Raw genomic sequence first — 27988 nt, forward strand, 5'->3', positions numbered from 1 at the left:
CTGGCGGAGGAGCTGGTGGACTAGGACACCCCTGGAAATGTCCACTTCTGTCCTGCTTCTCCCAGGCTGGCTCTGTCCTCCCAGGGGCTTAGCCAAGGCCTGGCTGGGGAGAGTGCGTTCAGGGAGAGGGGGAGCCCGTCCTCCTGGGCTCTTGGGCCCTTCTCGCCACACTCACTGTCCCCCCCCCCCCCCCCGTTCTCCTCTGGTCCGCTCCCGGGTCCTGTCTTTTTCTGTCTTTTGTTGACCGTTTTCTGCCTTCTTTTCTTCCCTTTTCCTCCCTCTCCCTTCGTGTCTGACATCTGTTCTTTCCCCCGGGGTCCTCACCCCCCTTGCCTCAACATCCAACTTGTCCTGACACTGGCAGCCGGACTTCCGGTGGCCGGGGAGGTGCCCTGCTGGGCTGTGGAGGCTCAGGAGAGCCTGCTGTTCTTGGCAGCTCCAGCATTTTCTAGTGAGATGGCTCTTCCAGCCCCTGAGCTTGGTGAAGGGACGGTGCCAGCCCAAAGTAAACTCAAAGTAAACTTCAACTCAGCTCCCTGCCCCCCCCCCCCCCCCCCCTTCTTGGACACCGCCCTGGTAAGGAAAGTGGGACCTTGTCCTGGAGCCTGAGGGTCGGCAAAGAAGAGCCTGGTGGTGGAGCTTCTCTGGCTTCTGACCTCTGCCCCCCGCCCTCCTCTCTCCAGAGCTCCAGCTCTTTCTCCAGAGGTACCTGCTGGGATGGAGGAGGCTGGCCAGAGCAGGGAGGAGATTTCCATTCAGACACCTTCCAGGTGAGCACACACGGCGTGTTGTGCTTGGGCCGATGTGTGTGTTCGTGCGCGCGTGCGCTGTGTGTACATGAGCGTGTCCGTGGGTTGTGTGCGAGAGAGAGAGCATAGGCATGCATCCGTGTGTGGACAAGAACACGGGTGGGCCTGTGGGAGGTTGTGTCCTGTCGCCCCCCCCCCCCACCCCCCCTTCTAGGCCTGCCACTATCCAGGCCTGCTTCTAGCCTGGCGCTCTCCTCTCTGTGGTCTGTGTGACCTTGGCTTTGCACTGGGACTCCCTTCTGTCTTGGGAGCCGGCTGGTCCCCTGCTGTGGTCCCACGCAATGGTGACTGATCTCTGGCCACCCGTTTAGCTGCCCGGGGGCCCTAGGGCCAGCGTTTGCCCCCCCCCCACCTCCCAAAATGGAGGCGTGTGGGGGCTTCCTGCCCAGCATCTCAACTCTGCCAAGGCGGAGGGAATGGGGAACAGCTGCGTTGGCCGATTCCGGCTCCGTATGGATTTGGTTTGACAACAAAGCTCCCTCTGTGTTGTTCTCAGGCCCCTTACATAACCCGAGGGTGGGGGGCCGGGGGGGGGGGGGGGGGAGGCGATGGGGGGAGGTGGAGATGGGGACAGGGAGACACCAGGACATGATGGTTGGAAAGGGGACAGGGACCGGGAGGAGGGGCAGGGGAGTGAGAGAGAGAGACCGTCGGGAAGCAGAGAGAGGAGAAGTGTGCGTCTTGGCCCTACTGTTCTACTTCCGGCCTCCTGATTGGGAAGGAGCTGGATTTCTGGGTCTTCTGACTTTTGTCCTGTAGCTGCCTTGTCTTCCCCTCCTTGCACCCCACCCACCAGCCCTGGATCTGCTGGGGATCTGCCTGGGAGGAAGGGTTCGGGGCTGGGCCGGAGGGCCATCCTTAGCCCCACCCTGTAGCTGAGCGCTTTCGTAAAGAAGGGAGTCATTCTCTTCTCTTGCTCTCGGGCGTCCATTCATGACTCCAGGTCCCAGGCCTGGCTCTAGAAGCCCCTCTTGCTACCCTCTGGATGGCAGCCGTTCCCTGTACCCTGTTGGGCTGCTCAAGGCCCCACCTAGGTCCCTGGCCCAGTCTCCTGCCCGGGACCTCCCCCTAGCTCCAGACCCTCTGGCCACCCCGTCGGAGGCCCTGTGGCCCTGTCCCTGCACTGTCCCCTCCCTCAGTAATCAGACCTTCTCTTTTTGCCATCACTGTCCCTGCAGCTGTCCAAATAGAGGGGGAAGAAAATGTTCTCTTTCCGGAACAGCTGGACTGACAGCCGGGAAGGCCAGGTGAGCTGGCCAGGCTTTGGGGGTGCTTTCGGGGGTGGGAGGTACCTTGTCCCCGGGCCCTGATCCCGCCAGCTCCTAGGCAGGAGCAAACAGACACTGGGAAGAGGGCAGGAGGACCAGTAGGGCCAGGGCCCCAGTGACGGTGTGGTCTCCTGAGTTTTCTCAGGTTTTCTTCCCTGTGCCTCAGTTTTCCCCAGTCCTTTTCTGGCACCAGGCTTCCTTGAAAGAGCCTCTGGATTCCATTTGGCCCTAAAGGGTAGTGCTTGTCCCCAGGCTGCAGTGGATTAACAGGGCTGTATTCTTCTAACCTGAAAACCACAGAGGGGGGAGGAGCTGCTGGCAAGGCCCCAGATTCTCCCAGTTCTGGCACTTGGCTTGACCCCTAGCACCTCCCTCGATTCGATTTTAAGGTGTCTGCCCAGGAGGTATCCTATAGAAACCGAGCCATAACTCTGCGGAGAGATGGTGTGGGCGAGGCCCAAACCTGCTGAACGAGCCCTGACTCTGGAATCCTCAGTCCCCAGGCCCTGGCCAGCTTGTGGCTTGCCTCCCACCACCTGCCCCAGGTCTGGGTGCTGGGATGCTCCTGCAATTGCTAATCCCTCAGGGCTTGAGACAGAAAGGTCTGCTTGGGGAAGGGGGATGGCTAGGAGAGGGCTTAGGAGTTTCCCAATTTGTGGGCGGCTGGGCCAGGAGGATGGCCCCTCTCACACGAATCAGGGTTAGGTGCCTGGGCAAAGAGACCAGGCCAGGAGGATGGTGAGTGAGAGCTATGAGGGTGCCGGGTGGGGGTGTCCTCTGTCCCTTGTGTGACTGAGGTCCCCGGGCAGCTGCCTCTGTCCCGTGTGTGACTGAGGTCCCCGGCTGCCTTGGGACACTCCCTAGCCCCGCTGGGGACATCCCTTTGAGGCTGTGTATCTTTCTGTCGTTCACTTTCCTGTAGCCCTCCCCCTCCCCCAGCGCCCACCTCCCCAAGAACCTCTGAGCATAACAGGAGTGTGACTCTGTCGCTGGCAGCCGGGCTTGGCCAGGCCGAGGGCCAGAAGTTCAGAGTTTCTCTTTACCCAACTTTCAGAGGTGAAGAGATCCCCAGAGGGCTGGCTTAGCCACTCCCTGCTCTTGAAGTGCTCCCTGGCTGATAGCTCCAGGGACCTGCAGCCTGACAAACAAACGGGCTGGAGCGGGAGCTGAAGGTGAAGCCCTGTGGCCCGTGCCCTGGGCCGCAGGATGGGGGAAGAGAGCGCCCTGGCGGAGGGGGCTCGGCAGACCTCAGAAGCTGTACGTTGGGGGTGGGTGGGGTGGGGTGGGGTGGGCAGGGAAGAAGGAATGAGGGGTGTGTGCACGTGTGTGTAGGGGTCACTACATTCCTGCGTGTTTCCAGGGTTGGTTTGGGGGTGTGCCTGTGGGTGAGCAGAGACGGGTGTGTTTTTGCACGGAGATGCCTTTGGAGGTTTTCGACGCGGGAGGGTCGGAACGGACCGGAGCAGGGTGGGCTTGAGAAGGGTTTCAGAGTGTCTCCCTGGTGCCTCCTGGCTCTGGGTTATGGATGGGGCTGTGAGCACTTGGACGGATTTGCTGGACATGTCCCCCGTGGAGGAGGAGCCCCAGGGGCAGAGGTGGTCCTGGGGCATCTTTGATAACCTGAGCATCAGCCGGCCCTCCAGCCAGCATTCCCACCTGCTCTGCTCTGGCCTCTGCCCCCAGGGACCACTGCTTGCCCGGGAAGGTCTGCACCTTCCCCAGCAGCACCTAGAATGCTAGCCGCCCCACCCCCTTAGCTCCTCATCAACCTTTTTACTTGGAGGAGAGTCGGTTCATTGAAAGTCTTAACTGATGTGAAACCTGAAAAGGGCCTTGCTGGCTTTGCTCTTCCTTGGGGACAGCTACTGCAGGAAATGGGGTCTTGTTTTTCCTTCTTCCTGGTTTCATTTCTCAGAGCCCCCACCGCAGGTGCTACGTTGCCACGCGGCACTTCCCTCTTTTCCCTACCCCCACCCTCAGCTCCCCTAACTCGGTTGGGCTCCTAATAGGAATTCAGGAGCCGGTCCTCCCCCTGTTGACCTCCTGAAACCTCCATGTTCCAGAACCACCATGGCAGGACAGCTTGGATAGACAGGGGAGAGCTGTTTCCCTGCTATTCCCAGATGTTCCCAAACAGCCGTGCTGATAGCCACCGTTCTTGGGTCAGAGCTAGAATGTTTTTCATTGCCCTGCACTGTCCCTGCCTGCGGACTTTGGGAGTACCTGCCAGAGACAGGGGAGAACCAGCAGAGGGAATATCACTTTGGAAATAAGTGAGGAGGGTACTGCTTCTGGAACTGCTATGGAGAGGGGGCGCTGCTCAGGGGAGGGGGCCCATCTCTATGCCTGTGGGATGGGACTGATCGGGGGTCTGGGCACCTTCTTTAGAACATGCTATGCCCAGAGACAGTGGCTTCTGCAGTGAGGCCTGCTCCCTCTCTCCTACCCCGTGCTTCTCACGTGACAGCAGTGCAACTCCAGTCTGACCAGTACACAGGACCTGGGTTTCGTGCAGGGCAGAGCCTGGGTGGCACTGCTTTTCCCCCTCTGCCCGAGCAGCTGCGTGTGCCCTCGTAGTTTGTGCCATGGAGACAGCAGCTGGGAGGAGAGGGGAGTATGGTTGTGGTTGTGGACCCCTCCCATGGTGTCGGCCTGGCCTGTACTAAGGCTTTTCGATCTCAGGATGGCTTTCGAGGATCACACACCTCCCAAAACTTGCTCTTGTGACCTGAATTTCACAGATGAGGAATCTGAGGTCCTGAGAGATACAGGAGCTTGTTCAGGACTGCCTGGCCTGTGACTGCAGAGGTGGGATTGAACCTCAGGTTTGTGTCCAGACCCCTCTCCTCTGCCTCCAGGATGCCAAAGGTCCTTTGAGGTGCAGGGAGGGGTGGCTGAGGTTTTAGCCTAGGCCGGCCCTCTTGGGGAACAAATAAAGGGGATGTGAGGTAATAGGGCATCTTCGAGGCTCTCCTGGGATCTCGATAGGTCTGTTGGTTGACATCAGCTCATTGTGGGGTCCAATAGCCCTGGAGCTGGTGGTGATTAAGGTGAGTCAAAGGTGGTGCAGAAGCCACGCCTTCTTGGTGATAAGGGTATGTTTGTGAGCGCAGCCACGTGTGTTTGGCAAAAGTTGTGACACTTGGTGCGTCCGCCAGCCCCTGAGCCCAGCCTCTAGCAGGCTCCTAGCGCCTTGTGTGCTCAGGTCTTTGCAAAATAAGGGTCTGGGATGCTCTAATCTGACGAAACTTTTCTGGCCACGCTTGTCCTGCTCATTTGCTCGTTCATTTAGACATGTGTTCATTTCAGTGTTTGTCAGTTACCTACCACGTGACATGTATTAAATTTGGTGCGAGAGATACTGTCGGCCACAAGGAGTCCCTGCTTTCTTGGGGTACGGGAAATAGCGTGGTGTCACTGCTACAAAGGAAGCAAAACGGAGTGAGGAGGCAAGACTGGGGGCCGGGAGGAGACTCCTAGATTGGGTAGTCTGGGACCCTGGCTTGAGGGGCAGCATGAAAGGGAGAGTGGCCAGGACAAGGGAAGCCAGGGACGGAGGTCTGGCCTTGTGATTCCAGATCCCACACCATCTATCCTGCCGTCAGCCCCTGCCAAGACGAGGACTCAGATGGGAATCTTTAGCCCTGTCTCCATTCTCAAATGGGGGTCAGGTGTGGAGGGGGCGTGCAAGCTAAACTTCTTCTCTTTGGGGAGGGGAGGGTGTGTTTAGGAAGTGCTGGGGAAGCCCAGGGGTCATCGGGGACTTTCTCTGTTCGGTGGACAGTCACATGGGCATCACGTAAGGTTCAGTGTGTATTTCTTTGCCTTTGGTCGCACAACAGACTGAGTGGAAAATCGTGGTTTTTTTCATTTATTTTTTATTATTTTTTTAAAGATTTTTATTTTTAAGTACAACCCAGAGATCAAGGGCTGCACACTCCACCGACTGCACCATCCAGGCGCCCCACCAAAAAATAGTGTTTTTAAAATGATGTTTTAATCCACCCTGCATTCCACACAGCCGCAGCTTTTGGATTTCACTTAGCACATGAAGAAGAAGTATGGCTAATAGTTGCTATTCGCTGAGCGTTTCCCATGTGTCTTTCCTATGTTATCATGTTAACCAGCACAGTGGGACTTGTGGCAGGGGCTCTTGGCCTCCATTCTACAGATGGGGAGACCAAGGCTTAGGGATGCTAAGTGGCAGAGGCAGGATCAGGCCCAGTGGCCAGTGCCCCAGGCACAGCTCTTGGCCTGAGGAGGAGCGAAGGTTCTGGCAAGACAGTTCCATGTGACCCGCTTGCCAACCTAAACATGGCCGTCCACGTGGACCCCGGGAGGGTATGGTGTGCGAGGTGTAGCTGTGAGGCCAGTTCTGCTCAGGCACTGGGGCGAGTTGCCAGGGTCAGGAAGACGTTGGATGTGGGCAGAGCGGAGATTGGGCTGGTGTGCCAGGTGCCAATGTCACCTTGAACTGTGGCTGTGCATCCAGAACCCTGACAGCCCAGGAAGAGGGGAACGGATGCTGGGGAAGAGTGGAGTCTTCTCAACTCTGACACTCTGGAGACCTTGAGACAGTGCTCACTGTGACTGTCAGAGTGACCAGGGCCCTCTGGAGGCATCTCGGACACTCTGATTTAGCCTTCCTGAGCTGGGGTCCAGGAAGCGTGTGCAGCTTAATGTGCTCTACAGGTGCTTCCAGTAGGATCTCAGAGATTGCCTGGTCCAGCGCTGTCCAGGGGAAATGCACTGGGGGGCAGGTGCCTGGGTGTCTCAGCCAGTTGAGCATTTGACTCTTGATTTCGGCTCACGTCATGAGCCCAAGGTTGTGAGATTGAGCCCATATCCAGGTCTGCTTGATATTCTCTCTCTCTCTCTCTCTCTCTCTCTCTCTCTCTGCCCCTCTCCATGTTCTCTCACTGTCAAACAAAAGAAAACAAAACAAAAAAACAGTGGGAACCACAAACTCAAGCCACATAGGTAATTTTAAATTTTAAAAGAGGTTAAGTTAGGGTTCCTGGCTGGCTCAGTTGGAAGAGCATGTGACTCTTGATCCTGGGGTTGTGAGTTTGGGCCCCACATTGAGTGTAGAGATTACTGAAAATAAACATATTTTAAAAAATGTTAAGTTAGGGGCGTCTGGGTGGCTCAGTCGGTTAAACGTCCGACTTCGGCTCAGGTCATGATCTCGCGGTGTGTGAGTTTGAGCCCCACGCCAGGCTCTGTGCTGACAGCTCAGAGCCTGGAGCCTGCTTCGGATTCTGTGTCTCCCTCTCTCTCTGCCCCTCCCCTGCTAACAGTCTGTCTCTCTCTGTCTCTCAATAATTAAATGTTAAAAAAAATTTTTTTTTAATGTTAAGTTAGCTACATTTTTAAAAAGCAAAAATAAGGAGGTGAAATAAATTTTGAATATTTTAACCCAGTATAGCCAAAATATTAGTTCAGTGTGTGATCAATCAAATAGATTTTTAAGGTGATAGTTCACTTTTTTTGGTACTAAGTCTTTGAAATCTAGCATGTTTTCTTTTTTTTTTTTTTATTGTTAGTGTAACTTTATTTATTGATGTATTCACGTATTTATTTATAATTTACATCCAAGTTAGTTAGCATGTAGTGCAATTAGGATTTCAGGAGTGGATTCCAGTGATTCATCCCCTATGTCTAACACCCAGCGTTCATCCCAACAAGTGTCTTCCTCACTGCATATGTTTTCCACTTGCAACACACTAAGTGTGAACCAGCCACACTGCAAGTACTCCATAGCCACATGTGGGATGGGGCAGGGCTGGTGCCATCCACCGTTTTCAGAAGAGGAATCTGGAGGCCAGAGGGGGAAGGGGACTGGCCAGATTGGTGGGGAGCTGAGTTCAGGCCCCAACTCCGGCAGTGCCTTTAGCCTTGGCATCTTGGGGCCAAATTCGTCGGCTCCTGGGCGAAAAGTCTGGGGAAGGAAACATACCCTAAGCCCCTGCCTGGGACCTGGGGCAGGTCCACAGCCACACCATACTGTTCCTTTTTTAAATCCTGGCTATGAGTCTGTACCCTGCCACAGCTTCAGCTTTCTGGAATTCAAAGCTTCTGCCCCACCCAGAAGGACACCAGAAGTATGATTTTCAAGTGGTTCCCCGTGGTGTCTTGTGACTGGCAGCTGATAAAGTGGATGATACAGTGTTTCTGTGCAGGAGGCTGCAAGCGCTGGGCTGGTTGGGGTGTCTGATGGGGGGGCGGCAGCCTGTGGACCCCACGAGTGGGGAACAGAGAGCCTTCTGTGCTTCAGTGGGAAGCCTGTCAGGCCCCTTTCCCTCCAACCTTGGATGGCCAGACAGATGCCCCCATCTGCCCACTCACGGGCCTTGAGGCAGTTGGTCAATTACGCAGCCCTGGGCTGTCTCACATGAGCTGGGGCCAAGGCAGGCCTCACTCCCCATTGGGCGTGCCGTGGTCATGCTGTGCTGTTCAGTGATGGGGAGAGGACACAGTCTGCAGGCTGTGTCTAGCCAGGGGGTGGGCCGGAGGGGATGAAGCGAGTATGGGACCCACTGTTGCTGCTCCCTCTTCTCTTGGTCCAGTGATGTCCCCGACCAATAGATCCATTTATGAATTCAGTGAATTTGTATTGAGAGCCTACTGTGTACAGGTCACTATTCTAGACATTGGTGATACACCAGCAAACAAAACAACAACAGAATCTTCACAAGCAGGGAAGGGGGATCGGAAATGTTGGGTGTGCATGGAACTCTCGATGGCAGGCAGAGAAGGTGAATAAAGAGATCAGTGAAGAGATATCAAACCCATGTCTCTCTGGGTAGACAAGGAGCCCATGGAGCGTTTTTGAGCTGAGAAGTGTTGTAGGTGACTGATCTGTTCGGGAGAATTGCACGCACTTAGCCATCTGCACCCAAGAATGACTGATTAAAGTAGGGTATAGTCCCACAGAACCCCAATGGCGTGTGTCATCTCGCCTTACCGAGCAACAGCATCAAGTCACGTGGACTTCATAGTCCAGCTTGAGTCCCCTCTGGAATATTAGCAGAGGACTCCGAGCTGGGAGGAATCATGGTGGGCTGGCTGGCACCACTGAGATTCACTCACTTTGACAGGTGGAAATGCGACCCCAGATTCCTAAGATGAAATGCGCATGAGCAGGTGTAGAACAGATCTGCTCTTAGGTTCAAAAGGGTAGCCACACAAGTTCAGGAGGCCTGGCTGAGGGATTTTAGTCCCATGCCACGGGCGTGTTGTGGTGGCAGGAAAGTGAGCGCAGTCTTAGCCAGCATTCATGGAAGTCTGGTGTCCAGATGGAAGGCGGTACTAATCCTGTGGATACAGTTGTATGCATTGGAAGCCTGCTGGAGAGCTTCCAGAGGAGCCTCGGGCTACGGGGAGGGTGGTGGGTGGCAAATAGAGACTGTGTCTCATAAGGAAGCTGCCTGAGAAGGAGCAAGGAAGGCTGCTGGTAGCTGCTGTAAGCGTTTGAAAGACCTTGATCTGGTAGAGGGCTGACTTCGTTTACTTGCTCGAGGAAGTAAAGGAATCGAGGGAGCCATTCCTTCACAGGAGAGTTTTTGAGGCAGTAGAGGGTCGGGCATGTGGGCTCCAGAGCCAAGCAGCCTGAGTCCCAGTCCTTCTCACTAGCCCTTCGCCCTTGGGCAAGTTGCTGACCCTTCCTGCACATCGGGTCCCTGTCTCTGTGATGCAGGTCGTCATGGTGTTTAACTCCTAGGGTTGAGATCATACTTGGACAGCCCCTGAAAGTGTCTAGCAGACTAGTTCTCAATATCTGGTCATGTCTGGAGACAATGTGGTTGTCACAACTGGGGAGTGGGGTTCCTACTGGGGAGTGGCATCTGGTGGGTAGAGGTCAAAGATGTTGCTAAACATAGCCCCTCACAACAGTGGCTTCTCTGGTCCCCAAAGCAATGGCGATGGGGTAGGAACCCTCCTGATATCCCACATGGTAAATGCACCATACATTTTAGCAATTAATAAGGGATGTAACACATGTTTAATCTCATCTTATTACTTGTGTGTCGGATGTTTACAAAACATCTGCTACATTTTGAACTCTATAATAGAGTCTGAAAATATAATGAAGTCCCAGACCACAGAGGTCATAGTCTCATGGGCAAGATACAAAACACATAATATAATATAAAATTATATTATGTGATACAGCATCTTCTGTAATCCAGGCACTCTGATAGACTCTTGGTATAAACAAGCCTCCAATTTCAGAGGTCAGGAGATAGTGGGCAAAACAGGAAGAGCAGTAATTATATAATATGAAATTATATTACCTGTGAAGTGCCAGAAGCAAGTTACAAACGATATTTTGTGGGAAGAGAAACATCAATTGCTTAGAAATGTTGGAATAGATTTCATAGAGGTGGAGCCTTTTGAGATGACACTGGAGTGAGGTGGTTCCAATGAATGGGGCGGGGAGGGGCTTAGGGTGTCCCACCGGAGAGAAGTCTGCAGAGGAGGTGATGTGCTTGGTAAGAGGATAGCAGGTGCACCTGCAGGGCGTGTGACCTGAGGGTGAAGGGTCCTGGTGGCCACTAAGGAGCTTTGGCTTTTCATTTAAGGAATGGGAGCAACTGAGGCAGGAGGGTGCTTTGATCCAAGTTATTTCTTAGAAGCATCCCATGTTGGCAGTTCCAAAGGAGGGGGTTGAGTGTAGAAACACTAATTGGGCAGAGACCAATTAGGAAGCAGGGAAGGTGGGGTGGGATCTAGACTCTATGTGTCTCAAGAAGACATGGAGGGACTGTGTTCTAAAGTGTTTCTGAGGCTCTAGACCATGTGACCTTTGTGCCACAGCCAGGTTTTTTAAAGCTTCACATGCCCAGTGCCTCCCACAATGCCGAACATTCAGTTCATTAGGAGCCCAGAGAGCACTGGTTGGGATGAGGAATTGGGGTAGAATCAATCATATTTAGTAACTGTTCAGTAGGGATGGCGTGAGGGGAGGCAGATGTTGGCAGGCTGAGTTTAGGATGATGTGGGGCCTGGGTGGGGGGGCAGCGGAGAGTGGGGAGAAACGGGTCCAGTTTGGGCATGTGGAGTTTGAAGCGTTTATGATCATCTGGGTAGGATGTGCGGCAGACAACCAGAAATAGTCGGATGGGATCTGGGGAGGAATCAAAGGGTTTGGATCATCAGGGTAGGAGTAGTGGTCAGTCGTCTGATAGTGAATGCACTTGTCCTGTGGAAACAGGCAGGGGAGAGCAGAGGGTCAAGGATAGATCCCTGGGGAACGCCAGCACCTGACTGAAGTGGGGTCAGAACAGACTGGCACAGAGCTAGGAGGGAAACCTGGAGAAGTTCTTGACCCAGAAGCCAAGAAGGCGGTATCAGCGGACTGTATCAAAGGCTTCAGAGTATGAGGGAGAGAGAAGACAGTCCTTCCTCAGGTTGGACAGTTACGAGGCCGCTGATGGCTTTCGCAGGAGCTATTTCCGCATAAAACGTGGGTGGTGGTGTAGGGCTGAAGGAGTGAGTGGAAACAGCACAGATACAGAAGTCTGACCACTGGAGGTAAGGGGGCAGATGCAGGGGTAGCTGGAGGAGGAGGAGGAGGTAGAGGCAAAGAGGGAGGAGGGAGATTTAAATATGTTTATTAGAGAGGAGTGAAGGAGAGAAGGGCAAAGGGGACCACTGATGGGGAACAGTACTGGCAAGGTGAGCGGGGATCGGTGTCCAGTGGAGGGATTAGGAGGGAACAAGAGGGGTAGGTGAATCTAGAGGTGGCAGACAGGTAGCTCCAGTTTTTCCCTCTAGAACTGAGGGACGTGTATTACGTGACTCGCTCAAGGTCTGCGAACCAGTAAGAACAGAGCCGGTGCCTCTGTCCCCACAGGTCTTCCTGGACCCCTTCTCAGGGACATTACACCATATCCCTTTGATAGGCCCCAGGGCTCGAGGGGCCTGGCATCATGCTGTGCCCTTAGGGGGATACTGTCCCTCCTGGGTCAGCAGGTACAGTACCTGCTGCGTACCTGCTGTGTGTCAGGCTGTGAGTGTCTGTGCAGCATGAGACACGGTTGCTGCTTCCATGGGGCCTTAATTCTTCACCCTGTGCCCCTGGTTCTGCCCTTTTGTGATGTCTGGGGCTGTGCTCATAGCCTCACCTCTGCAAGGGACACTGCTATTTGGCCAAGCATCTTAAGAGCACACGGCCTTCCTGCCCTGGGGTCACTTTGCCTAGTGGGTTGGGTGAGCTGGTTTCCTCGGCAGTTGGTGGTAGGGGCTGGTGCACGTTGGACGTGAGCGGATCAGATTCCCGCTGTTCTACCCAGGTACTCTACTGTGACTTTTTCTCATGCCTGATCAGTAATGTGGGACAGCTGCTGGGAGAAGGCTATCGGTTGACCTGAGGCAGGCCCAAGAAGCCTGTGCTCTGGGACTGTCTGGGGCTGCTGGTCCTCGGCTTGGCCCAGCAAGGGGAAGGGGTAGGCTGATGAAATCCCTGATTGGGGATCTTGGAGCAAGCTCAAAGACTGGGCAGTCTGCTTCACACAGACCAGCACAGTTTGGGAACAAAGACATACCAGTGCAGACTTTCTGGGGAAGAGGTCCAAGATGGCTAGTTGTCTTGTTGCTGGGGACCCGGACTAGTCAGCTGTGCTCACCTCCCGGTGCCAAAGGTCTCCTCCATCCAGGTGGGGCCTGGAGGGTGGCTGGGTATGCGTCTTTCAGTTACTGTGGAGCTCGGTATGTGGTATTTTTCATCCCGGCTTCCTGTTAGAATCACCAGGGAGGTGGGGGTTTGTTTTGTTTTGTTTAGGAATGCCTGTGCCCTGCCCTTAACCAATTAAATAACAATTTCGGAGAAGGGGACGTAGACATCTATATATTTTCGTATTTCTCAGGTGCTGGCCTTGTGCTAGTCAGGTCACCGATGTCCTGACCTACTGATACAAAAGGAGATGAAGTGAAATGGAGTGAATCCTGTCATGAAAGATTGAGAGGGAGCAGAGGGTAGGAGAGGGTGTAGGGTGTGGTTCCTCAAGTCCTGAGCTCTCAGGATCCTGGCGTGGAGCTCTCCAACACAGAGTGTGGTCCTAGCCCAGCAGCAGGGCACCACCTGGGAGTTAGAATTCATACCCAGCCACACCCACTGAGTCAGGATGTACACATCAAGGTTGAGCAGCCTGCTTTGGTCATTCATTCGGACATCCTCATTATCCTTCCCTTCCTCCTCCTCCTCCGCTTCCCCCTCCTCTCCCCTACCTCCTCCGCCTTCCCCCCTCCCTCCTTCCTCCTCCTCCCACCCCCTTATTCTTCCCACCCTCCTCCTCCTCCTCCTCCTCAGTAGTTCCTTTTATTTTAATATAATTTATTGTCAAATTAACTTCCATACAATACCTAGTGCTCATCCCAACCAGTGCCCTCCTCCCTTCCCATCACCCACTTTCCCCTCTCCCCCACGCCCCATCAACCCTCAGTTTGTTTTCTGTATTTAAGGGTGTCTTATGGTTTGCCTCCTTCTCTCTCTGTTTGTAACTGTTTTTTTGCTCCCCTTCCCTTCCCCCATGGTCTTCTGTTAAGTTTCTCAAGATCCACATATGAGTGAAAACATATGATATCTGTCTTTCTCTAACTGACTTAGCCTAATACCCTCCAGTTCCATCCACGTTGCTGCAGATGGCATGATTTCATTCTTTTCTCATTGCCAAGTAGTATTCCATTGTATACATAAACCACATCTTCTTTATCCATTCGTCAGTTGTTGGACATTTAGGCACTTTCCATAATTTGCCTATTGTTGAAAGCGCCGCTGTAAACACTGGGGTACACGTGCCCCTATGCGTCAGCACTCCTGTATCCCTTGGGTAAATTCCTAGCAGTGCTATTGCTGGGTCATAGGGTAGATCTATTTTTAATTTTTTGAGGAACCTTCACACTGTTTTCCAGAGCGGCTGCACCAGTTTGCATTCCCACCAACAGTGCATGAGGGTTCCCGTTTCTCCACATCCTCTCCAGCGTTATAGTCTCCTGATTTGTTCATTTTAGCCACTCTGACTGGTGTGAGGTGGTATCTCAGTGTGGCTTTGATTTGTATTTCCCTGATGATGAGGGACGTTGAGCATCGTTTCATGCGTCGGTTGGCCATCTGGATGTCTTCTTTGGAAAAGTGTCTATTCATGTCTTCTGCCCATTTCTTCACTGGATTATTTGTTTTTCGGGTGTGGAGTTTGGTGAGTTCTTTAACAGATTTTAGATACTAGCCCTTTACCAGATATGTCATTTGCAAATATCTTTTCCCATTCCGTCAGTTGCCTTTTAGTCTTGTTGATTGTTTCCTTTGTAGTGCAGAAGCTTTTTATCTTGATGAGGTCCCAGTAGTTCATTTTTGCTTTTAATTCCCTTGCCTTTGGAGATGTGTCAAGTAAGAAACTGCTGCAGCTGAGGTCAAAGAGGTTGTTGCCTGCTTTCTCCTCTCGGGTTTTGGTGGTTTCCTGTCTCACATTCAGGTCTTTCATCCATTTTGAGTTTATTTTTGTGTATGGTGTAAGAAAGTGGTCTAGTTTCATTTTTCTGCATGTTACTGTCCAGTTCTCCCAGCACCATTTGCTAAAAAGACTGTCTTTTTTCCATTGGATACTCTTTCCTGCTTTGTCAAAGATTAGTTGGCCATACATTTGTGGGTCCAATTCTGGGTTCTGTATTCTATTCCGTTGGTCTGTTTGTCTGTTTTGTGCCAATACCATACTGTCTTGATGATTACAGCTTTGTAGTAGAGGCTAAAGTCTGGGATTGTGATGCCTCCTGCTTTGGTTTCTTTTTCAGTATCACTTTGGCTCTTCGTGGTCTTTTGTGGTTCCATACAAATTTTAGGATTGTTTGTTCTATCTTTGAGAAGAATGCAGGTGCAATTTTGCTTGGCTGCGTGTTAGAATCACCTGAAATGCTTGCACAAATTCCAGTGCTGGGCCTGTCACATTAAGTGAGAATTCCTAGGTGTGGGACCCAGATACTCTTAATTATACTTTACTTTAAAAATTATTTAGCACCCCAGGTGATTTTCCTGTTCAGCCAAGATCAAAAACACCCAGTTTAACTAGTGTTTCTTAAACTTGAATGTACCTCTCATTGATCAGGAGATCTTATTCAAATGCAGATCCTGATTTTGTAGGTGTGGAGGGGCCTGAGATTATGCATTAAAAATTTTTTTTAATGTTTATTTATTTTATACTTTTTGAATGTTTGTTTACTTTTGAGAGAGAGAGCGTCAGCAGGTGAGGGGCAGAGAGAGAGAGGGAGACACAGAATCTGAAGCAGGCTCCAGGCTCTGAGTTGTTAGCACAGAGCCCAACACGGGGCTTGAACCCACCAACTGTGAGATCATGACCTGAGCCGAAGTTGGATGCTCAACCGACCCAGCCACCCAGGTGCCCCGAGATTAATATATTTCTGATATGGTCCCTAGTGATGCCCATGCTGCTGACCTGATAAGTATATTTTGAGCTGCAAGCATCTACTAAGCTAACTTCCCAGTTTTATAACCAAAGAAACCGAGGGTCAGAGAGGGAGATGTGACTCCTCCAAGGTAACCCAAGGTGTTACTTACTCATTCAGTACTTCCTGAGCACTGGTTCTGTGCCAGGCAGTGTGCTGGATGCTGGGTATAAGACTGACCTCATTGCTACCCTCACAGAGCTCATGTTCCAGTGGGAGAGACAGACAGAAAGTATCTAAGCTCATTACAGATCAGGAGAAGTGCTCTGGAAGGTGCTAGGGAAGGTATGACTTGGCTGTGGCTGTAGGTAGGTATGGAAGAAGGCATGTCACTTTCGGGGATAGTGGTCAGGTAAGTTACTAGAACCATGGCTTTCACTGGTGTCTTTTTTTTTTTTTTAAGTTTATTTATTTTGAGAGAGAGAGAGAGCAGGTGCACAAGTGCATGAGCAGGGGAGGGGCAGAGAGAGAGGGAGGAGAGAATCCCAAGCAGGCTCCACACTGTCAGTGCAGACCCCTACACGGGACTCAATCTCATGAACTGTGAGATCATGACCTGAGCCAAAACCAAGAGTCAGGTGCTTAGCCAACTGAGCTACCCAGGAGCCCCCTTACTGGGTCTTCTAACTACAAATTCAGAACTTTTCTTTTCTTTTTTAAAAAATTTTTTAATGTGTATTTATTTTTGAGAGAGAGACAGAGACAGAGCGCAAGCAAGAGAGGGGCAGAGAGAGACAGAGACACAGAATCCAAAGAAGGCTTCAGGCTCTGAGCTGTCAGCACAGACCCCGACATGGGGCTCGAACTCATGAGCTGTAAGATCATGACCTGAGCTGAAGTCAGGCGTTTAACCGACTGAGCCACCAAGGTGCCCCAGAACTTTTCCTTACTGGGCAGGGTCATCTTCCATCTGGGGTTTGGGGATGGGTGCTCATGACTCTATGGAGGATGTCTGTCTCTGGTCCCCATCCCTCACCCGCCCCTACCCTGCTCTCTCCTCCCCGCTCCAAGACTAAAATTCTTCCTTGGTGTTTGTGGACTCAGAGCGGCGCCTGGGGGCAAAACATCAACTTCATAATAGGACAGTGTTCGGGATAATTGATTTATGATTTGTAACAAAACCCAGCTCTCGTCCTGAAGACATAATTTGAAGTTTTCCAGGTCTCTGTGAGAGAGCGCAAACACTAGAGATTCCCTCCCTTTCCAGGTGGATCACAAGAATCACCTGGGCTGCTTGTGAAAATGCCTGTCCCCGGGTCCCACCCTGGCTGACTCAGCAATCCCCGGGAGGGGCCCTGGAATCTATGTTTTCAGTAAGTGGCCCAGGGCAATTCTTCTGATCCAGGGCACTGAGGAACACCGTGTGGACAAAAAAAAAAAAAAAAAAAAAAAAAAAAAAATGCTTGGTGTCCTGCTCCCCTTCGTGTGGCTGGGCAAGATGCCGAAACTTCTTCCCCAGTGACTCTGCAGCGTAGCCCTGGCTGATGTGTGTCGGGACCTCTCTGCTTATGTGCATGTAGCAGCTGGCCCCTTTCCAGAGCCCTGTCCTTGCCATGCCCTTTGTCCTTTGCCAAAGACCCCAGAGGGGTCTCCTGTCTCTTCGTCTACCAACCAGACCCTCCTCCCTCCCTGCACTCCCCTTCAAACACTTGCCTTCATGGACTCCCCGCCCTCCTCCTCCCCCTCCAGCACTGGGATGCTAAGGGTTTGGGCACTGCGTTTTAGTCAGAGTCCAGAAGATCTGGAGGAGGCTGTACGGACCGTCCCATGGTGCGTCGTCGCCCCAGTGTCTGGCCTGAGAGGACCTGTTTGGCTTAGTAGTGGGAGACTGAGGATGGAGAGGTGGGCGGCCGCCAGAACTGAGGGAATGCTTTGGATGGCGGAGGACAGCTAAAGCTCAGCAAAGTGGGTCGAGGTGTCCGTCTGTCTCCTGGAGCTGGCCCTTCCCAGATCCAAGTGAGGAAGAGGACACGGAGCCCCGAGAAACCACGCCAGGGAAGCTGGAAGAGGCCAGTCTGGCTTGAGACCTAATCTTCGAGGGGTGGGGCTTGGTTTCCCTTTCTGTGGCATATGCCCCACCTGGACCCCTGATACCGCCCTTGAGGGATTAGGAGGATGTCCGCTCTCTGGATGGCCTCCCCGGAAGCAGCTCTATGCTTTCTGGAGAAGGGAAAGCAGGCGCGTGTGTCCTACTCTAGTGTCTAGGCAGGAAGTTTGCGGAGCTGACCACACATGACTCCTACCTCCTAGGTGGCCCGAGGCAGCCGGGATGACAGCTCTCCCCAGGAACCCTGCTACCCGCTGAGAAACATGATCAGCAAATCCCGTGAGTGTTGTCCCAGGGCTCCCCCGCCCTGAAGGATGGGCCCCCCAGAAGCTGTCTTCAGCGTCATCCTGGGTCCCCCTGGGGGTTGTGGAGGGACAGGCAGGGAGCCAGGGGGCCCTCTCTTCATCTTCAAAGACCGTGGAAACACTCAGGTCCAAGCCCTCTGCTGGAAAACTAGGGCCAGGCCAGGGCCAAGGACTGGGTCTGCTTGAGCTGGAGGTTGTAAGGGCCCAAAACAGGGCAGGTGGACTGGCGCTCTACCCGCCTGTCTCAGCCTCTAGCTCCTCTGTGCATGTGCCCTGCAGGCTTGAAGCTCCTGGCCATGTTGACGCTGGTCCTGATCGTCATGGTGTGGTATTCCATCTCCCGAGAAGACAGGTACATTGAGCTGTGAGTCCAGTTTCCATGTCCTTCCATTGGTTCTACTCAGGCGTGGGCTCAGGGATGGGGCGTCATGAGGCGGCAGACCTAGCGGGGCCAGGAGGGTGTTGAGGGCCGGGGCGTGACCCCTCCCTTCAGCTACTAGCACGAAATGCCTCCAGGAGGGCAGGTGGTGGGTTTGGCGGGTAGGGTCTGGGATGGCTCCCCAGGGCCCCCACCTGGGGAGTTCAGGAGCAAGGAAGAGCTGGATCCAGAACGAGTTGGTTTCAGGGCGAAGGGCGAACTTGGGTTGACAGGATTGCATGCTGCTATGCCCCTGGGTCCTTGAGGTGTGACCGGAGCTCCTGCCTCCTCTCCTTTTCTGTCTCCAGTTTTTATTTTCCCAGCCCAGAGAAGAAGGAGCCGTGCTTCCAGGGTGAGGCAGAGAGGAAGGCCTCTAAGCTCTTTGGCAAGTAAGTACTTGAGGCTGAGGCGGGACAGGGCATGGCCAGGGTGAGGTGGATAGAGGGTTGCACAGGGTGGGGGCCTCAGTGCCGGCGAGGTGGAGGGGACCGCGTTAGCGGACATGGGTTAGGTCACGGGGTTAACCCGTGAGGGGAGGAGAGGCCCTTGAACATGTCAGCACAGAGCTGTTTCCGGGGAGGCCGTTCAGAGAGCGGACATCCTCCTGATCCCTCATATCAGTCCGGGGCCTGACCTGACCCTGATTCGGGCTTCAAGATTAATCCCTTTCTCATCCCCACCCTGCTTTCACCTCCGTGCAGCTGCTCCCGAGATCAGCCCATCTTCCTGCAGCTGAAGGATTATTTCTGGGTCAAGACGCCGTCTGCCTACGAGCTGCCCTACGGGACCAAGGGGAGCGGTAAGACGTGCGGGGTTGATGGGAATGGTGGGCTCACCTTGGCCACACGGCTTCTTGTTCTTCGCTGCCCGTGGTCCCAGTGCCCACGTTGTGAGCCAGGCTCTGATGCTGAGGTCGGGGGAGGAAGAGGCAGCCAAGCCTCTGGGGAGCAGTGGAGGGACAGTCTTTAGCCTTTGCAAAGCTACTGTTGTCATCACCCCTCCCAATCCTCATCTTTTTGTAGAGGACCTGCTTCTCCGGGTTCTAGCTATCACCAGCTACTCCATTCCAGAGAGCATCCAGAGGTAAGGAGCCGCTCCTTGCACTGGGTCTGAACGCCTTCCCCTTCCTGCCCCCAGGTCCGAGGTGCCAGTCGTGGGCCAGCTTCCCCCAGTGAGCCTTCCTGTCTCTGGTCCCCTGTGGCCAATTTGACCCTTCTTCCTAGCCTGCCTGTCTCCAGAGGAGGCAGGGACGCCAGTGTCCACGGCAACTGAGCCTGGGCATCCAGGGGGCCGTAGCGGGCAGGGTGTCGCCGTGGCAACGGGCAGGCCTGGGCAGCAGGCGAGGGGGCTTTGAAATGGGGCTTCTTATTAGTACCCCCGGCCAGGGGTTTCCCTCTGTTCCTCCTGTGTCTTCTGTGCTCTGCTCAGTCTCCTCTCCTGTCAAAGCCCAGGGCTGTGGAGTCAGCAGGAGCCTGAAAGCAGGACCCATGGGAGATGCCTGGTCCGTGGGGATCAAGGGCCGAGGTGGCCTGGAAAGGAATCCTAAGCCAGGCCCCAGGCAGACCCAGGGCAGGGGTTGAGTGGAGCAGGAGCAGGGGTCACTCCCGGGGCTGATCACCCTCTCCCGTTGGCAGTCTCAAATGTCGCCGCTGCGTGGTGGTGGGGAATGGGCACCGGCTTCGCAATAGCTCGCTGGGAGACGCCATCAACAAGTACGACGTGGTCATCAGGTCTGTGGGACTGGCCCTCGCCCCTTCTGCTTGGGAGTGACTGTAGATGGGCCAGCGGGGCTCTGGGTGACGGGCACCCTCCACCCCGCCTCCCAGATTGAACAACGCCCCAGTGGCTGGCTATGAGGGCGACGTGGGCTCCAAGACCACCATGCGTCTCTTCTACCCTGAGTCTGCCCACTTCAACCCCAAAGTGGAGAACAATCCAGACACACTCCTTGTCCTGGTAGCTTTCAAGGCAATGGACTTCCACTGGATTGAGACCATCCTGAGTGATAAGAAGAGGGTGAGTGGGGAGACTGGGAGGGGAGGGGTCGAGGCTCAGGGATGGGACACTGCCTGTCTCAGGATGTCATGCTCCACCGTGTCTGCCCTGTGGTCCTGAAGAGGCCAGGAGGGGAAGGCGTGAACCCCATGTTCTGTGGGGCTTCTGAGAAGCCACCCCAGCAGCCGGGGCCTGACGGACGGCAGGAACCAGGTGGCGGTAGCCAGGGGCACCCCAGGCTTGAGGCTGCCTGGGACACGGAAGCTGCCAGAATATGTGTGAGAAATCTGGGGCAGAGGAACTGGTCGGTAGTGACCTCCAGGCAGGGTATAGGTTAGAACAGGACATCTGCCCTTCCGGGTTGGGTCCACTGTGTCTTTTTTCCATCCAGTCAAATGCTGAATGGTCTCATCTCGCATTTTTGCCAGATGTTTCGACAACCTCAAACTCAAGCCCCTTCCACCTGTTTGGATATCCTTGGAAGTGGGAAGTGGTTGGACCCCATATTCTAAACACTGTGTCACCTGGCCTCCCCTGGGGAGTACCCTCCTTTCTCTCTCCCCCTGATTCTCTCCTCCGGTCTCCCTTCCCTTCTCCGGCGCTGGCCTCCACCTCCCTCCCCTTCTCACCCCTCATTCCCGAGGGCCTCTGCCACCTCATGGACCCCACCTCTGATGACCACCGGGCTGGACTTGATAAAGGTCCTCACATCCTCATATCTCCCTTCCAACCCTGTGCCCTCTAGGTGCGAAAGGGCTTCTGGAAGCAGCCTCCCCTCATCTGGGACGTCAACCCCAGACAGGTGCGGATTCTCAACCCCTTCTTCATGGAGATCGCAGCTGACAAACTGCTGAACCTGCCCATGCAGCAGCCTCGCAAGATTAAGCAGGTGATGGTGGGGCTGTGGGCAGGGAAGCCAGAGCGTCGGGCTGGGACATTTCTAGAGGTCTGGGAAGCCTCGGAGGACCCGGTGAGAGGGGAAAGTAACAGCAGAGACGACAGTTGGCATTTGAGCAGCACCTGTGACGGCCTCTGGACCACGCCTCCAGGCACACCCCTGTATTCAGTCTGGTTTGTTCGAAGTCTGCAGGAAGGGAGAGTGAGCTCTTTTTAGAACCATGGGGCATCTGCAGAGCGGGGAGTGAGGGAAGGGTCTGTATACGGCGTGGGGCCGGAGTTCGAGGTTTTGGTAGGCACTGGTCAGAACTTATAAACTAGGAAGTTGCTGGGACCGTCCATGGCCTTGACTTTGGAGCAACCTGAATCTGTGCAGTTGCTGTTAGGACACTTTATCTGTGATCTTAACATTGGAACGTATTAGTCAGAATGAATTAAAGGAGCTTCGGTTTGTCTTGGCTTGGTGCGACGTGTCAATTTTGGGAGTCATGGTATAGTTTTGCAAGTTACAGTTTAGCCACCAGCTCGTACCTTCCCAAGGACTTCCGCACATGTCCTCTGAGCCCGCAGAGAGGCTGTGTGGGATAGTTTCAGAGGCAACCAGCAAACACAGATGGGACTCGGCTGTCCTGCTTACTCTATGGCCTTGGGCAGATCAGCCACTTTGAGCCTCGCTCTCCTTATCTGTGTGGTGGGGACAGTATTAGGACTGACTTCTTAAGGCCCTTGTAGAATTCAAAAAACATGATTCTGTAACATGCCTGTTATGGAGCTTGGTACACAGTGGGTGCTCACTCTATGTGCCAAATTTTGAATAGATAATTTTATTCTTCACTGAACATCTACTATGATTTAGCTCCATATGTTGAGTGCCTCCTTTTGTAGCGGGTCAGCCCCAGCCCCAAATTTGCATGCTTGGGGGTGGGTAAGGCCTGTACCTTGCCCTAAGGACACTCAGTCCAGCAGAATAAACACACGGGTTGCAACATGGAGTGGCAGAATGCGCTAATAGAGAGTCGTTTCAAATGTTGTAGGATCTGGGGGGAGGGGCAGACCTCTGCCTGGGGCTGCCTGGGAGCGCCCCCCCCCCCCCCCGCCCCCGCCGGCCCCACCCAGAGGAGGTTGGAGTTGGGCCTTGAGGGGTCATGGGGCCCATCGGGCAGAGACTTGGGGAAAAGGTATTTCTTTTGGCAAGACCAGCCAGCTTCTCCAGCATTGAGTTCTAGTGCAAGTGAGGTTGGAGGGGAGCAGCAAGGTGACGTTTTAGGGCCCTGATGGGGTGTGGGGCAGAAGGGGAAGGCCAGAGCCGGGCATGGGAAGGGAATGGGAAGAGATGTCCTCGATGTAGTCATTTCCCATTGCTGCCCACCTCACAAATCCCCACAGTTGAGTGGCCTAAAGCAATACCTGTTGATGGCCTCACAGTTCTGGGGGCCAGAAGTTCAGCACGACGGCTGGCTTCTCTGCGCAGGGTGTCCAAGGCCGAAATCCACTTGGCAGCTGGACTGAGTTCTTACCTGGAGGCTGAGGGGGGAGAATGCGCTTCCAAGATCCTTTGTGTTTACAAATATTTTTTAATGTTTACTTATTCATTTTGAAAGTGAGAGAGAGCGAGTGGAGGAGGGGCAGGGAGAGAGGGAGACAGAATTCCAAGCAGGCTCCGAGCTGTCAGCGCAGAGCAGACGCGGGGCTCGAACTCGCGAACCGTGGGATCATGAGCTGAGCTGGAATCAGGAGTTGGAGGCTTAACCGACTGAGCCACCCAGGCAACCCCTGAGACTCTTCTTGTCAGAGGAATTCAGTTCCTTGTGGTTTCAGGACTGAGGTCTCGTTTCCTTTGCCGGTTCTCAGCCTTGACACCCTCGGGTCTTAGAGATTATGCGTGTTTCTTACGATACAGCCCCTGTCCGCCTTCCAGCCAACAATGACATGATAAGTCCTTCTTGTGCTTCACACCCCTGACTTCCTCCATGGCCCCCCTCTAGACCCAGAGGCAAAAAGCTCAGGTGATTAGGTCAAACCCACCAGGATTATCTCTCTATCTTACGGCCGAAGGCACCTCTGGAGTAGTATAATGTAATATATCTCAGATTTGTAGGCACTCAGGGGTCATTGGGGGTTATCTTAGGGATCTCCTGCGACACCATTTATTTCTCAGTGAAGTTGAGAGATTTATAACAATTCTAGGTTTCTGGCTTAGACAGCTGGCTGGACGGCAACGTGCTTAACCAGTAGAGGGGGTTCGGCGGGGAGGGGAGAGTCTGGCAAGTTTCAGGAGCCCGTGTCTAGGCAGAGCTGGCTCGACGGCCATGGAGATGGGGTTGGGCAAAGGTGCAAACTGGATAAGATAACGCAGTGGTGGTTGAAGCAGCAGGGGTGGAACAGAAGGCCCAGGCAGGAAGGGACAGCTGAATCAACAGGAGAGCTCGGCAGGGACACCAGGAAAAACCTGGCAGTGGGAGGCCTGACAAGGTCTAGGGAGTGGTTCCTAAATGGGAGCGGGCAGCTCAAGTGGTCAGCAAGGCAGGTTGCCGGAGCTGAGGAAGGCAGGATTTGCGAGCCTAGGGTATCAGGTTGCCCCTCCCCATGGATGAATTAGGGATGGAGAAGGTAGGTCCCCATAGCAGCCCAGAGGGTGCTGTCCCCACTTCACGGAAGGGGAGAGCCCACCCCACCCTCATCACGAGGCCCACGGCCCGTGAGTGAGAGAGCCCGGGTTTTCTGAAAGAGATGAGGTTTTCCGAGGCGGAGAGCAGAGCCTTTCCACTCCTTGAGCAAGTTTTTTTTTAACAGTTGTAAGCCTCAGTTTCCCCATTGGTAAAACGGGGCCCATCATAAGGTCTACCTCAAAGTGTTTTTGTGAGGATTGGACGCAATAATATATTATACTGGGTAAGATGCTTAACATAGTGTCTGGCACACAGTAAGTGCTCAAAAGGTATTAGATGTTATTATTATTATTATTATTATTATTATTATTATTATCGTCATCATCATTATCATCCTGAGTGCCATCATCATGCCTGAAAGGCCCAAACCTCCCTGCGACGTGTTGGGTTATACTGTCCAGTCTGGTAGCCATGAGCCACTTGTGGCTATTTAAATTTAAAAAGTTAAATTAATTAAGTGTAAAATTAAATAAAGGAAGAGATCCAGCTCTACTGCCGCTGCACGAGCCCCGCCCCTATGCCCAGTAGCCGCACGAGGCTGGTGACTGCTGTATAGACGGGACATGAAGAACACCGCGGGGATGACAGGGTCTGTTGCAGAGCGCTGGCCTAGAAGGCGGGGAAGGGAGAAGGGCTCCCTCTAATATTTCCCCACCCCCTTGTCCCTCAGAAGCCCACCACAGGCCTGCTGGCCATCACCCTGGCACTCCACCTCTGCGACCTGGTGCACATCGCTGGCTTTGGCTACCCAGACGCCCACAACAGGAAGCAGACCATTCACTACTACGAACAGATCACGCTCAAATCCATGGCGGTAAGCGGCCCCTGCTTCCGAGCTGGGTGGGGCGGGGCTGGGGACACTGGGTGAGTGAGAGTGGTGCCAGGGGCCCAGAGGTGGCTCGTGGTGAGGAACTCAGAGGGTCAGAACTGGAACCGAGACCCCTGGACTTCTGGCCGGAGTCCTCTGTGTCTGGCCACATGGGTCCTGTCTTCCCTGTGGGAGCCAGCACGGGGAAGGGAGGTCCCGGAAGTGCAGGGCCGTGGGGAGCACCAGAGGCACCTTCTTGGGCCAGGGGGTCCCTGGGAGTCCTTCAGTATGCTTCCTTGGCTGTCTCCACAGGGGTCAGGCCACAACGTCTCCCAAGAGGCCCTGGCCATCAAGCGGATGCTGGAGATTGGAGCAGTCAAGAACCTCACCTTCTTCTGACTTGGGCAGGAGTTCTACCCAACAGTCTGCCTGCTCTGCCACCTGAGCGGCCCCATCCCTGGCTGTGGGGGTGCCTGGCACCAGCAGGACCTGCCTGGACTCACCGTCCCCCGTGTGGAGAGGGGTCCTGGTACTGGCCAGGTCTGAGATGAGGCCGTGCCCCGGGCTGCTCTTGTGGAGGCCCGATCCCGTCAGGGTGGAGGCCCTGGGGTGGTGGGAGGCCGTTCGAGGCATGGGGTCTGTTGGCTGTGGCATCCCTTCTCCACCAGCACCGGGAGGTTATTTAATGGGCTATTTAATTAAAAGGTAGGAATGTGCCATGGGCTGGTCCCATGGCATCTGGAAGAGAGGGCATAGTACAGTGTTCTGCCCGCTTTTTATAAAAAACACGAAAGTGCTGGGCCCACCAAAGCCTAGACCCAGAGCAGGCCTCCCAGGAGGGCAGGGATGTCCGGAGTGGGTGGGTGCCCTCCAGAGAGGGGCTGCTACCTCCCAGCAGGCATGGGAAGAGCACTGGTATGGGGGTTCCACGGAGAATGGGACCTCGTCTAGAAAAGAGGTTTGAAACCTATCATTAAACTATTTTTCCTAAAACGGAAGGAGTTGTGATACCCTGTGTCCTTCAAGTTGGGGAGAGCATGGATGGGGCAGTGGATCACGGCAGGGGGCCCCCTGTCCCAGCAGTAGACAGGGTTGCTACTGGCTGTCTCTGGACAGCCAGCCTGGCATCCTGCATCCTGGTTTAACGTTCCAGAGGTAGGAGGGGGTGGGAGGATGCCAGATGGGAGTGGCAGAACCCTCCCCCCACTCCCTGTCTTTCCCTCTCCAGACTTAAGCTTCTAGAACCTCATGCTGGGAGGTGTGCGTCTGAGGGCAGGGGTGGAGCCAGACAAAGGAAGCCAAGTTTCCTTTCTCAGATTAAGTGGGAATCATAAAATGGAGTTTAGAGAAGGTCTTGCCAGTGGCCCAGGCTGCCAGGATGGGGATGGGCAGGACTCAGGCAACGTCTGAGGGATTTGGCAAGGCCCATCCAGCCAGTTGCCGGGCCAGGGGACAAAATGCTGTTTTCCCCGAGTCTCTAGAATTACGAGAGCCCTGCCATTTGCCTGTATCTCCCTGCTTTGTTCTCCATCTTCCCAGGCCCCACTTAGCTGCCAGCTAGGCATCTTGCCACCCCCACAGCTGTTCCTTTACATCTGGAGCCAGGAGGGAGAGCTGGAACTCCCCCACAGGGAATGGGACTCACAGCTGTGTTCCTGGCTTTCTCGGAAAGAGTTGCAGCTTTGAGGTTTTGAGACGGCGAGGCTGGGTCAGGACAGATAAAGAGGGGCAGAGATTTGGGAGAAGCAGAGGCAGATGACATACTCCTGGACCGAGTGTCGGAGTAGCCTTGAAAACACCCAACCTCGTGCCACGGAACGGTCCTGAGGACCCTCACTGGCAATGGAATCGCCTGGTGTAATTGCTTGGCTAGCTGCTCTCCCTCCAGGGGAGAGGGGAATTCTGAAAGCAAATAGGTCCCAGCATCTGCAGCCGCAAGCCCCCTCCTCTCTCTACAGGGGCAGGCTTTGTCTCCCAGGCTTTGACCTGGGAGGAGACGGGAGGGGGGGGGGGGGACAACCGGCTGACTCCAGCAGGGGTGCGAACCTGTGCAGGGATCTTATCTCTGCTTATCCCTGATGCTTCCCCAGCGGCTTCTCGGCTTCTCGTGAGGGTATGCAAGGGAGTGTCCATTTCCCCATCCAGGGCCATTGAAAGTGGCTGTCAGCACATATGATCCAGCTGTCCTGGACTGGGGCCACTGCCCGTTACTGAACACGCCTAAACTTGAGCCAGAATCCAGCACACTTGGATGGGTCAGACCCTGCCCCCGCCTCCCCCGCAACTCCACACACATGCATAAAGACACGGGAGCATTTTACATTCTTGTTGGGTTATGCCTCTAATGCCATATGCAAAGTCTTTCACACTGACATACTGACAAGGGGTGTGTACGGGGAGGGAGCGTATACACCCAAATTGGTCACCGTTCCCTCTGGTGGGCTTAGCTCTCTCCAGGATGCCCCAACCCCAACGCAGAGTGAGTCAGTACTGGCCCAAGGTCAGAGCCAGGAGTGGAGCTTTGATGTGGAGTCGCTGGACGGGATTCTTTGGTGTTCTGAGAAAGGGACTGTCATTCTTCGCTTAGCTCAACCAATGGAAATGAACGGCCTTCCAGCCTGCCTGGTACTTATTAAACATGCCCTGAACATGAGGCAGGAGGGGAAGGAACAGAACCGGAGGGGAAAGCACTTGAGTGCAAGTCCACAAATTTGGGACACCAGGCTCTGCCACTTCATTCTGTACGATCTTGGGCCAATCGTTTCATTTTTTAAACGTGTATTTATATTTGCACGTGAGAGAGACAGAGCGGGAGCAGGAGAGGGGCAGATAGAGGGTGACACAGAATCCGAAGCAGGCTCCAGGCTCTGAGCTGTCACCACAGAGCCCGATGCAGGGCTTGAACCCACGAGCCGGGCGATCATGCCCTGAACTAAGTTGGACTCTTAACCGAGCCACCCAGACGCCCCTGGGCCAATCATTTCTATGTCTATGATCCGACTCGTATACTCATTGAAATGAGAGGGTGGGCCCAGCCAATGACCACTTATGCCAGAATTATCTGGAGGGTGATGTAAAGAATGGATTCTTGGATCGCATCCAGGCCGCTGGGGATGAGGCCCAGGAATCTGGAATTTTAACAAGCACCCAGAACCACTGCTCCAGCAGTCTAGACTTCAGGATGATCTCATGGCCTCTTTCAACTCTAAGGTCTGCGCGCACAGCCCATCCTAATCCCTGGTGTCCTTGAGCTGTGTTAATTAGACACGCGCGCCTTTCTCCCGCGGGCGGGTGTTCGGGCGCCGCGGCAA

At 54.1% G+C, this 27988-nt stretch overlaps 1 protein-coding gene across 5 annotated transcripts; it reads left to right on the forward strand.

The window, feature by feature from the left end:
• The first annotated feature begins 631 nt into the window (after nt 1-631).
• On the forward strand, nt 632-25675 carry ST3GAL4 (ST3 beta-galactoside alpha-2,3-sialyltransferase 4). 5 transcript variants are annotated; one of them, XM_040483497.1, is made up of 12 exons: nt 659-770; nt 1988-2056; nt 17789-17864; nt 18170-18254; nt 18617-18697; nt 19010-19107; nt 19331-19391; nt 19943-20038; nt 20135-20324; nt 21049-21192; nt 24540-24683; nt 24990-25675. In XM_040483497.1, exons 2-12 carry the CDS (start codon nt 2012-2014, stop codon nt 25074-25076), a joined length of 1107 nt encoding a protein of 368 aa, XP_040339431.1. In that variant the 5' UTR covers nt 659-770; nt 1988-2011; the 3' UTR covers nt 25077-25675. The 5 variants fall into 5 exon arrangements, with proteins under 5 accessions (XP_040339432.1, XP_040339431.1, XP_040339430.1 ...); XM_040483498.1 differs by lacking the exon at nt 1988-2056 and having other exon boundaries at nt 632-770; XM_040483496.1 differs by lacking the exons at nt 659-770; nt 1988-2056 and adding an exon at nt 3224-3334.
• Nucleotides 25676-27988: the final 2313 nt, after the last annotated feature.

The sequence above is a fragment of the Herpailurus yagouaroundi genome, unplaced genomic scaffold (assembly GCF_014898765.1).
Source record: "Herpailurus yagouaroundi ecotype Mexico unplaced genomic scaffold, PumYag 161, whole genome shotgun sequence".
Taxonomy (NCBI): domain Eukaryota; kingdom Metazoa; phylum Chordata; class Mammalia; order Carnivora; family Felidae; genus Herpailurus; species Herpailurus yagouaroundi.